Source organism: Octopus bimaculoides, chromosome 1, assembly GCF_046866305.1.
Source record: "Octopus bimaculoides isolate indiv1 chromosome 1, ASM4686630v1, whole genome shotgun sequence".
NCBI lineage: Eukaryota > Metazoa > Mollusca > Cephalopoda > Octopoda > Octopodidae > Octopus > Octopus bimaculoides.
Window position 1 is genome coordinate 91,292,292 of NC_142928.1, and position 12,500 is coordinate 91,304,791.

The 12,500-nt window shown below is 37.4% G+C and overlaps 1 protein-coding gene across 2 annotated transcripts in view; it reads right to left on the reverse strand.

The window, feature by feature from the left end:
• LOC106880906 (iron-sulfur cluster transfer protein NUBPL) overlaps positions 1-12,500 on the reverse strand; it is a 46,956-nt gene that overhangs the window by 27,659 nt on the left and 6,797 nt on the right. The window contains exon 1 of one of the 2 annotated variants that reach the window (XM_014931069.3): positions 2,805-3,174. The exons of the other annotated variant lie outside the window; for it this stretch is intronic. Coding sequence (XP_014786555.1) covers positions 2,805-2,912 — 108 coding nt within the window. The 5' untranslated portion in view covers positions 2,913-3,174. Of the gene's footprint in view, positions 1-2,804; positions 3,175-12,500 lie in introns of those variants that run through there. 2 annotated transcript variants of the gene reach the window in all.

Genomic DNA, 12,500 nt, shown 5'->3' on the forward strand with positions numbered 1-12,500 from the left:
AAGCACAGTCTAAAAGAAATGAGCTGTTACACTTTTACATAGCTCAGGAGTATATCCTTGGCTCAGGAACAAAACTGGCATCAAAAAGTTGCCATTAGTATCATGATTACTATTGCACTTGGTCAATGTAACTTTCTGACCAGTTATATGCCATTGTTGGCACTCCGTTGCTTACGACCTCAAGGGTTCCAGTTGATCCGATCAACGGAACAGCCTGCTCATGAAATTAACGTGCAAGTGGCTGAGCACTCCACAGACACGTGTACCCTTAAAGTAGTTCTCGGGGATATTCAGCGTGACAAGGCTGACCCTTTGAATTACAGGCACAACAGAAACAGGAAGTAAGAGTGAGAGAAAGTTGTGGTGAAAGAGTTCAGCAGGGTTCACCACCATCCCCTGCTGGAGCCTCGTGGAGCTTTAGGTGTTTTCGCTCAATAAACACTCACAACGCCCGGTCTGGGAATCAAAACCGCGATCCTATGACCGTGAGTCTGCTGCCCTAACCACTGGGCCATTGCGCCTCCACAAAGTTATATGCCATAACTAGGAATATACTATTTGACTATATAAAAATATATATCATCATCATCATTTAACGTCCGTTTTCCATGCTGGCATGGTTAGGGTGGTTTGACAGGAGCTGACATGTTTTGGTATGGTTTCACTGGCTGGATGCCCTTCCTAACATCAACCACTTTACACAGCATATTAGGTGCATTTCCACAGCACTGGCATGGATACTTTTTACGTGACACCAGCACCTACAAGCCCACAAGACTATGGATGCTCGGTTAGAAAGGGTTGCAGGGGACGAGCCTGTATGCAAGGGCAATTATGCTTTTACTTGGCTTAACTGTCTTTTCAAGTGCAGCAAGCCACCAGGAGTCTTGGTACTCTGTCATCCCCTCAGTGAGTTCTAACATCTGTAGACCCTTTCGCACCATTTCATCCCACGTCATCCTAGGTCTACCCTTTCCACATGTTCTTTCTACAATTAGAAATCCGCACCTTTTGATGCAACTGTCTTCATTATATGCATTATATAGCCATACCAGCACAGTCCTCTCTCTTGCACACTAGATCTAATGCTGAAGCATTGAAATATTGGTTTTACAGCCAGATGCCCTTCTTGGTGTTATATCCTACCTGCTTTGAAACTAAAGGATAGATTATTGCACAACTTCAAAGGTGCAAAGCAAGATAGCAGAAGTGATAACAACACCATTTGAATGTTTGAGCTTTCACAGAACTCAGCACAAATGTAAGCAAAGATATAGGCACGCACACACAAACATGCATGATAAAGAGGTGGGTATTTGTATTTGTCAATTTGAAAACCAAGACCTTTTATCCCTTAACTTTATTGAGTTTCTGATTAAATAAAAAGTGTCAACAACTATTGAAAAGGTTGCAAGACGCAATAAAAATTTTAGGAAAAATAAATAAGTAAATGAGTGGAAACTTTACTGGTGAATGTGTTAAATGATAAGGCACTAAAAGAGAATGACTCCCCAGATACAACAAAATATGCTTCAACACACAAACTCACATAAAGAATCTTGTAAACCAAATTCAATATCGAAGTATAAAAAAAGAAGAAAAATATATTTCCATATTTGTAAACATACATGATAGAAATCATTGTTGAAATACCAAGCTCATAGCAATTTGTTTTCCTTTTCATCTTTGTTAAAGCTCTGAGTCAACCCGATGGAGCACACTTAATAATTAAAGGCATTCCAATCATCACCTCCTCACTTTTGACCCTTGGCACAGTATCTAGGTTACCTTTCTTCTTTTTTTAGACGATGGAGTATGATTTCAGGGAGATTTGGGTGCTATTTTTATGCAGTCGAACGACTGAGTATTGTAGCGGTTGAGTTTGAATTTCTCTTTTATCTCACTTTTACTTGCTTCAGTCATTACACTGTGGCCATGCTGGGGCACCACCTTGAATTTTTAGCCAAATGAATCGATCCTAGTACTTATTTTTTTTAAAGACTGGTACTTATTGCAATGGTCGCTTTTGCCGAATCGCTAAGTTACGAGGATGTAAATACACTAACACAGGTTGTCACGTTGGTGGAGGCTAAAAACAGAGACAAAGACACACACATGCACAGACAGACAGACACACATACACACACATACCTTGAGCATCTTTCAGTTTCCGTCTACCAAATCCTCACAAAGCTTTGTTCGGACAGAGGCGAAAGTAGAAGACGCTTGCCCAAGGTGCCATGCAGTGGAAATGAACCCGGAACTATGTGACTGAGAAGCAAGCTTCTTAACCACACAGCCAGGCCTATCACTTTTATTTTTACAGCTGTTGAACAAAATCTGTACAGACCCACTATATAGTTACGGCCCGTTGTGCTTAGAGTTCAAATCCCAGTCAAATACTTGTATTGATACTAAATTCCTTAAAAGCATTCTAAATGAATGAGTTCATAAAAGAAAGGATTTTTCAAATACTTATCTCTGACATGTCAACTTTGCTTAGAAACCGATCTCTGTTCCTACTTCGTAAACTTGCTATAGCTTCGTATGTGATTGATCTCTTTGATCATCAATCGAATTCTAAAGCTGCAAGTTCTTTAAGAAATAATATATATACATATACATACATATCTCAGGAAAATCTTACACACACACACATATATATATATATATCCATCGTATCAATTCTTTCGTCTGGAGATATGGATTCATAGTTGATAGTTCATGACGATAGAATGATTAATACAAAACAGAGACCAATATACAAACAGACTCAATTAATTTAATGAATATTTCAAGCTTACATGACTGCTACAAAGTGAAAACGTTCGAAAAGCTGCACGGACGGCTCTGAGTCGATGTTTGTTTATAATTTGACGCGAGAAAACACATGGCAGTGTGTAAGTAGCCATGTTGGAATTTAAAGGTCTTGTGCGTTATCTCCCTTGCTTCATAAAACTTTTTATTTTTTTAATTTTGAAGGACATTCTTATTAAAGTTAATATTCCGGCTTGCAAAACTAGATACGATCGTTAAACGTCAGAAAGACCCTGCGATGTATCTTCCGGTTCTGTTTCAAATCTCTTGGAAAATAACTGGCGAAGGTAAAGAATACGCCGAAAACGTGTGGTGCGCGTATTCTTTACCTCTGCCGAATAACTTTGCCTTTCATCCTCGTAGGGTTAATAGTATGTTGTACCAGTCAGGTATTGGGTTAACCTATTGCCTCCCATGAGCCCTCACTGCCTGTTGTTCGTTGTATTTAAAGTGAATTGCTTATGTACATTGCATTTGCAGAGGTGTGTTTAACAATATTTAGTAGTTATTAGCCCTTGTGTCATAAAACGCAATTTTTGAACTACAAAAATAGTGATTGCTTGGAAAACATTTTTTCTTGGCATTTCCCATCTATACCATTCATTGATATTTCATACATATTCGCATTTGATACTATAGTTTAAAAAAAAAAAACTAAAATGTTTATTATTGCAATTGAATTAAAAAGGATAAATAGGTTTTTTTCAGCAATCCCCATTTAGGACTGTAGCGTACGACTTAAGGGAAACTTTCCTCTCTCTATTATATATATACATAAATACTGACGTAGTAGATAACAGCTAGCCTTCGGCCGCACCTTTGGACCCTGTTGTGTCCACCACTCTGATTGGTTGGTATTGGCGCAATTTGTCTCTTGCTATATTGCGCGCCAAGATGCAACTCAACCAATTGCAGCCTTCAGATAAGGTCACAATTTTTTCTAAATTTCCGGTGAGCCGACACCATGATATAAAATGCAAAGATGATGATGGCAACGAAGATGGAGTTTGTTGTAAGCTGCTGGACGGAATATTGATGAGTCTCCATGTGGCTGCTATTGTCATCGTTGGAACTGGTTGTGTGCTCTGTGGTTAGTGGCTAGACCTTAGGTCTGAGCCAAATGATGTTCTAGACAGCATAAAACTAGCATTTTATATCGTGGTGTCGGCTTACCGGAAGTTTAGAAAAGACTGTCTCACATGACCTTATCTGAAGGCTGCAATTGGTTGGGTTGCATCTTGGTGCACAATAGAGCAATAGACAACTTGTGCCACTCAGAGTGGTGGACACAACCGGGTCGAAAGTTGCGGCCGAAGGCTAGCTGCTATCTACTACGTCCATATTTATATATATATAACAGAGAGAGAAAAGTTTCCCTTAAGTTGTACTCAACAGGGCCTATGGCACAAAAGAGTTTCTATGAACTTTGTTGTATTTCATATCTGGATAAGCATTATTTACTACAGCTTTTTCCCCAAATTTCTAAAATATTTGGATTTTTGTGCTATATATTTTGTTTGCATAATGAAATACTTCATTTTTCTGAGCTTTTCATTATGAGTAAAACTAAATTCCTAAATCTAGATGAAATAAATGATTTGTTGAATGATCCCAATTTTGCTACTGAAATTTCTTATGTATCTGATGATGATACACCAATAGATGTGGTGGAACTTCCTCCTGACAATGTACGTGTTGTTTCTGAGGAAGAGATTGATGAAAATGAACTTGGTGATGATTAAGCAAATGATATACCTAGATGCTTGGAATTGCACTCAAATGGTTTAGAAGATTCAGGAACAAATTCAACACATCGAGTTGAACCAGTAGCTAAATGTAGAAAGGGCAAGACTAAATCAAAACCAACCCGGAGTACATCACAAGAAGATTTTCATATTGATAAAGGAAATGCTGATGCAATAGATAATAAAATCAACAAAATAAAGAATAATTTCAAGGATAAATCCCTGTAGAGGCTTTTGAAACACTTTTTGATGAAAATGTGATGACCCATATTCAGGGCTGTCACATAACCTTTAGAGGCCCTCTGCAACTTTTTTATTTTGAGGCTCCATCTCTTCAATCAAAATTCATCATCTATGCACCTTTTATTCACAACTAGATTTTACTTTATTCTATCTGAAGTTCAATATTTTACGTTATCCTAATGAACATCTTTGAAAGTACAGGTTAAATTTATTTAGGGCTGGAACTATCGTATTAATTCATGTTTAGGAAGGCCAACATTTAATAGGGCTGAATATTTATTCAATGGACTCACAAATATCAGAAAACAAGTATTTCAAAATAAATGTATTCAAAATAACTGGCACGTAAAAGCACCCACTACACTCTCTGAGTGGTTGGCGTTAGGAAGGGCATCCAGCTGTAGAAACTCTGCCAAATGCTGTGCATGAGAAGACCCGGCAAGCCAAGTGAGACCTAAATTTAAGGCCTCAGCCGGTCCACTTATGCGTACCTTCCTTCATTGGACACTAAACTCCACTTGCGAAGACCTGTTGAGGCAAGTGAAATCGAAATCGAGTTAAATTGGACACTAAACTCCACATGCGAAGACCTTTTGAGGCAAGTGAAATCAAAATCGAGTTAAATTCGACGACTGGCACCCATGCCAACATCGTCTCCTTCATTGGACACGAAACTCAGCTTGCGAAGACTTATTGGGGCAAGCGAAAGCGAAATCGTGATGGCACCTGTGCCCAGCGTCGCCTTTCTGGCACTTGTGCCCGTGGCATGTGTAAGGACTTTCGAGCGAGATCGTTGCCAGTGCCCCTGGAAAATGCCACTTGTATTTGAACACTATGCAAATATTCTTTTAGAAACTTTTCTTTTAATTTTTCCAAAATTTAATTGTTTTCTATACTTATAGTTGTAAAAGTCTCAATGACTGAAGCCGGTACTGAAATGTTTTTTATAAAATTATTTTAGCATTTTCTACCTTGACTTTTTTTTCCATATATATGTATATATATACATAGATAGATACATACACACACACAAACTTCTGTGTGTGTGTGTGTGTGTATGCATGTGTGCGCACCCATGCCTTGATTTTGGTACAGAAAGAATTTTGTCTCCAGTTTTTATTGTTTTAGGAGGCCAAAGGTCATTTCTGGGTACAAAGTGGCCAGCTATACAGAGAGAGAGAGAGAGAGATTAAGAGATGTATGTCTGTTTGGTACATGTCTATCTATCTATCTATCACCTTGTGAATGGATATGGTAGATGGAAACAGAAAAAAGCCACTTGTATATGTGTGTGTGTGTGTATGTATGTATGTATGAATGAATGCGTGTACGTATGCCAGTATGTGTATGTTTGTATGTATGTATAAGTATACATGCCCACCTTTCATCACCATTGCTTCTTTTTCTTGTCTTTTCTGTTGAACTTGTTCTTATTTTCGTTTTTTTGGGGGGGATTTCTTTCGTATTTCTTTTATCTCCCTTGGGAATTCATTGACGAGCTTTTTCATTTACTTTTTTTTGCTTCTTTTAAATTTATTTACGGTACACGATTATGGCCTTCAGAATGGAGAACACCTGTTTAAAGGTATCAGCCTGCTTACCTTTTACATTAATGGGAAATCCATATTATATTGTTGGTACCTTAGTTGTGACTGCTTACTTTTTTTCTATTTTTGGATAAGATTTCCATCTCAACCACAAGATTTCAAGTTTAGCTCCATTGCACAGCATCTTGGGCAAATGTTTTCTATTATAGCTCAGGATCAACTAAAGTCTTGTGAGCAGATTTGATAGATAGAACCTGAAAGAAGCCCATTGTGTGTGTGTGTGTATATATATATATATACATACACATATACACACATACACTCACACATACATATGCATGATATACATTCACACATACGTATACATACATATGTGTGTGTCTATGTGCATATGAGGGCATGTATGTGTGTGTGTTTCCTTGTCTTGACATCACATGCTAATTACAAACAAATGTACTGTTATACAATTGGTATTCTTCTTCTGTAATCTTCCATGGAAAACTGTCCAGCCATAGTGCAATTTGTGCTCAAAGGACTAGGAAAGATAATAACAGATTATCTTGTTTGGAAACACATGAAGACTGGAGACAGGATGAACATCCAGCTGTAGAAAAATCTGCTTTAATTTGCTTAATCCAGGCAAACATAGAAAAGTATGTTAAAGCAATGATGATGATGACAACGACAATGATGACGACAATGATGATGATATCTGTGATCCACTAACATGCTATCCAACATTTTGTTTCACATATTCTTAATGCTATAAAAGCTACTACAATTAGGATTGACTGATTAACTGAAAACACAGATTATTTTCTGCTTCTTGTGATGAGAATAATCCATAGGAAGTAAGCTTCATTTCACTTCATTTATGTGACTAATACTATATTGGAAAGTGTTCCATTTACCTCCAACCCACTGTAGATCTTAGTCTTCATTCCTGCTTAAAAAAAAAGAAATAATAACAAATTCAGAAATCTTTATCTAGTATATATAAATCACAGTATGTGTGTATATAGACTAATGCATACATTTCCACAATTCTCAACCAATTTTCACCAAACTTTACACATTACTTTTGTGTCAAGGATGGTCATGCACTATAACATTTTGCTCAGAGCCCCTGCTTAAATGGACAAACTAGGAAAAATGGTGGTTTACACAGGTTTTTCTCTAATTTGTTGTATGCACATAGCTTTATTGTATGTAGGGTCTTCCATACTTTTTTAATCCATATGGTTGTATATTGGCATTAGAGAATAATTTTTATTGATTTTCACATTTTTAAAATTTATTATTTAAATGTTGTAAGTGTGTATCATTACTTTCTATATTTTTTCTTATATGTGTATTGGTGTATACTGTTTGAAGGTTTTGGTTAGGGAATATTATAAAGGTGAAAGGATTTTGTCTATTTATTTATTTCAACTGTTTCCATACTTTTTTAATCTACAGGGTGGTCCAAAAGTCTTGTTACCCACTACACGTTTATTATTGTCATTATTATAATTATTTTTGTTTGAGCACAACCCCCCACCACATGTAATGATTTGGGCTGCCATATCGAGTAAGCACCTGGACCCTATTTCTTTGAGGGTACTGTTAAACAGCAATCTTACTTGGCCATGTTAAGGGAATGGTTTATTCCACAGCTCCAGAGGTCGAATGTTGACCTGAATGATTGTTGGTTTCAACAAGATGGTGCCCCATTCCACTATGCTATCACTGTCCGGGAATACCTAAATGAAGTTTTTTGGGATAGCTGGATAGGACAAGGATCACAACAACTTCCAGCACCTGTCGATTGGCCTCCCAGTAGTCCAGACCCCGTGTCTTGCGATAATACTCTGTGGGGTATTATCAAGGAGAGAGTTTCACATGAACGATACTAGAATACCCATCAATTAAAGAATGCCATTCAGAAAGCCTTTACAACAATCATCAAAGCACATCTTTGAAAAATATCACACAGGACATGGCACCACATAATTATGTGCCACAAAAATGAAGGTGTTCATACAGACCTTCTCAATGTGTGACAGCATCAATGAAAGTGAATAAACTAAATCCAGTTCATGCTTTGGATTACTGCATTACTTGTTCTTCTATTGTTCTCATTACTTTTTGGTAGGGGATAACAAGACTTTCAGATCACCCTGTATATAGTCGTATATTTGCATTACAGAATATTTTTTAGTTGTTTTCACATTTTTTTGATTTATTATTTATTCATATGTTAAATTGTCTGAAGAATGGGTGCATTTGCTAGTTTTATATATAATTTCTTAAATAAGTACAAGGACAGAAATTTTGGGGGAAGGAACAATCAGTTATATCAGCCCCAGTACATGACTAATACTTATTTTTTTATTTCGTAAGTATGAAATGCAAAGATGATTCTGGTGGTTTTTCAACTCAGACTGTAAATGGTCAATATCATTATACAGTAAAACATTAGTATTTGAGAAAACTTACCATGTTCTGAAGTATATTTGCCACTTAAATGTGGCTAACCACTAAGGGTGGATGCTACTGTAGCTTGTAGCCCCAGGAGAACACTTCCTCCAGCTGGTTATTGACACACTTTCTGTGCCCTATCAGTATTTGCAAAGGGAAGCCATCCTTCCCAGCTTCCCTTTGCAAATACTGATAGGGCACAGAAAGTGCATCAATAACCAGCTGGAGGAGGTGTACTCCTGGGGCTACAAGCTACAGTAGCATCCACCCTTAGTGGTTAGCCACATTTAAGTGGCAAATATACTTCACATTGTCATGCAACTACTGTTTATACCTCATTCAGAGATTTATTATTACCATGTTCTGTTTCAGTAAAATATATTACAAGCAGTTCAAGCAGTGGAATAAATCTTATGCTATAAGGAAGAAGAGAAGTTTAGTTATGTAGATTTCCTGACTTTCTATAACAGATTTAGTGTAAGTTTTGCTGGAAATTCATGTGCTTTAATCACAGAAAAAAACCCCAAAAAACATTCAATATTTTATAGATTACCCATTCATTGGTTGCAAATTGTCCAAAATGCACTGAGAAATACACTTAAGACAAAATGCATTTCTTTGGAAAGAATCATTACAAATCTCAGTGTGATTAGCTTATAACAGCCACCTCACTTCCAGATAACTTTGCACTTCAGTAGGCAGTAAAACAACCATAAAATAACCATAAAATAACTGTAATAGTACTTGTGCCACATGCTTTATGGAAATTCTCATAACAATCCAATTTATGTTAATACATAAATTATTTGTATATTAATGAAAGACTGCTGGACTTGAAGTGAAAATTAAAACCCAGTGTTTTTGACTACTACTTGGTTGTAACAAGGATATGAATGACTGAGTTTATACAATAGACTCCCACCTAAACAAACAACCCACCAAAAACTCATGATTTGCATCCTGCTAGCATTGCATTAGATCTATAGACAATAAATTAAACTCATAACCACTGAATCTAAATATTTAGATACTGATCATTATTGTCATCATCATTATCAATCTAATGTGGAGGCGCAATGGCCCAGTGGTTAGGGCAGCGAACTCGTGGTCATAGGATCGCGGTTTCAATTCCCAGACTGGGCGTCGTGAGTGTTTATTGAGCGAAAACACCTAAAGTTCTACGAGGCTCCAGCAGGGGATGGTGACAAACCTTGCTGTACTCTTTCACCACAGCCTTCTCTCACTCTTACTTCCTGTTTCTGTTGTGCCTGTAATTCACAGGGTCAACCTTGTCACTCTGTGTCACGCTGAATCTCTCCGAGAACTACGTTAAGGGTACACATGTCTGTGGAGTGCTCAGCCACTTGCACGTTAATTTCACGAGCAGGCTGTTCTGTTGATCGAATCAACTGGAACCCTCAACATTGTAAGCGACGGAGTGCCAACAATATCAATTTAATGTCTATTTTTCCACACTTGCACGAGTCATAGAATTTGTTGAGGTAAACTTTCTATGGTTGGATGCCCTTTGCATCACCATCCCTCACCTGTTTCCAAGTAAGGTAATATTTACCCATGGTCAAGGCAGCAAGCAGGTAGTATTTGAAAAAAATTAGTAAAATGCATTGGATCAGCTTTTTATTGCTTGTTTATAAAATGCAATCTCTTAATTAGGCATTAACAGACAATTCACAAATAGATCTGATGCAATCTCTTTTTACAGAGGTATCATGATGGGAAAGAGATAAGAGATAGTATCACATTTCTTCATAAATTGCATGTAACTAACTAATTTCTCTAAATTGCTTCAGATTTGTGTGGTGTTAGGGTTAGGGTTATGAGCTGTGATGAGCTATGTGGTGTTGGTGGAGAGGGATGGCATATGAAGCAAACGGAAGTGAAGACCGCAGGGGCTGGCGGAAGTGGCCAGAGGTGGATGCGTGGACAGTGAGCACGTGTGGTCAGTTGCAGCAGAGACGGCATGCGTAGAAGTCGTGGTTTGATCTGGAGTGATCGTTTATCCTGCCATGGTCGACAAGGTAAGGTTGCTGTATTTCTTTCTCCCTTTTGCTTCTTGTTGTCTTTTTCCTCCATCACACCACAATTTGCTCATTATTAAGCTGGTGTTTAGAATATATCCTAACAAAAGGTAATTGTGATGCTCCTATAGGTGTGTAATGTTAAGGTGTGAGGATATCAGAGCCTAAATGAGCTTACAATAAAGCTGAATATAAAAGGTATCAGAAGTAATGTGCAAAACAGAAGATTATACTGGTATGGGTATGTGGTTGGTGCATATGGATAATGACAGCTGTATATATATGAGAAGTACTTGAAGTGGATGGAAACTGGCAAAGACATGGAACAAAGTAGTGAAAACTAATCTCAAGATGAAGATCCTCCAAATCGATTTGAAGATCCTCCAAACGGCTGGATTAACCATCCAGCCTCTCTCCTATTTATTGCACAATGCTGACTGTGTAATGAGAAATGGCATTAGATTTATCCTTATTTAATTCTCCTCTGCCATCATTGTTACCTCTCCAGCTCCCACATGATGCCTATGTAATAAAAGTTGCATCAGATCTGCTTGTATCTGATACACCCTACCAGCAAGCTTTTCTAATGCTGGCCATCACCCAAGTCACTTGTTGTTCATATCCATCACTTATTCTTGTTCTTTCTATAAATATGTAGTTGTCATCATTGTCACTCTTCATTTACTTCCTGCTCTACCACCCTCTTGACCATGCTGCCTCGTATAGAGAAAACAGAGTTGTGAGACTTGTAGAATATAAAGCAGTTTCACTACTACTGATGCTACAATAAATGCATGCTGTACATTATGTGAGAATTGGTTGCTGAATGAATGGAGAGAAAGTAGGATTGAGAAGACCATTTAGTTTTGATGAGGAATTGATAACCTCTCTAGAGCTGGTGCAAAGATAAAATACTCCCAACATACTTTGCAAAGTGATTGCTAATAAAAAGGATATCCAGCCATAGAAATTCCATCAAAAATTGGATGTAAGGTGAAATGTGGTTCTCCAAGCAATAAGAAATCATTTAGCTTATGATATATCCAATCCACTCAAACCATGAATGCAGATGTAAAAGGATGACAACAATGATGATGATGACGACGATGACGATGAACACTTAAAACAAGTGGTTTTGTATCACCAAACCAGAGAGGGTGTCACACAAGTTGTTATCAACGGGTTATTTTTAAATGCTCCAATATAGTAAGCTGTTTGAAATTTAGTGCAATTTTATCTATAAAACAACAAAAACTGTAATTAGTGGAAGATTTACTTCTTCTATTCACTGCAATGCAACCAGAATTAAATTTCCTATGATGTGTCTTGTCACACATTCATGCCAGAACCCAATCACACAGCCATACCTAAGCTGAACCATACAGCCAAGCCTGAGACCAAACTTGAGGAATATTGGTAACATAATAAACCCCAAATCATCATGAGGAAGAAGGGAAGTAATAAAAATCTTTCCATTTGGAAATTAGGATATCTGAAAGTGATCAGTTTAGGTAAGGCTCCCAGTTAATTTTTGAAAGCATTGTTAAGTCAGAGTTCCAGATCCAGGGGGATGCAGTCTTAAATAATTAAGACAGAAGACAATGTTTAGTGTTTTTTTATGGTTTCAGTGTGCCATCCAGATCAACTTA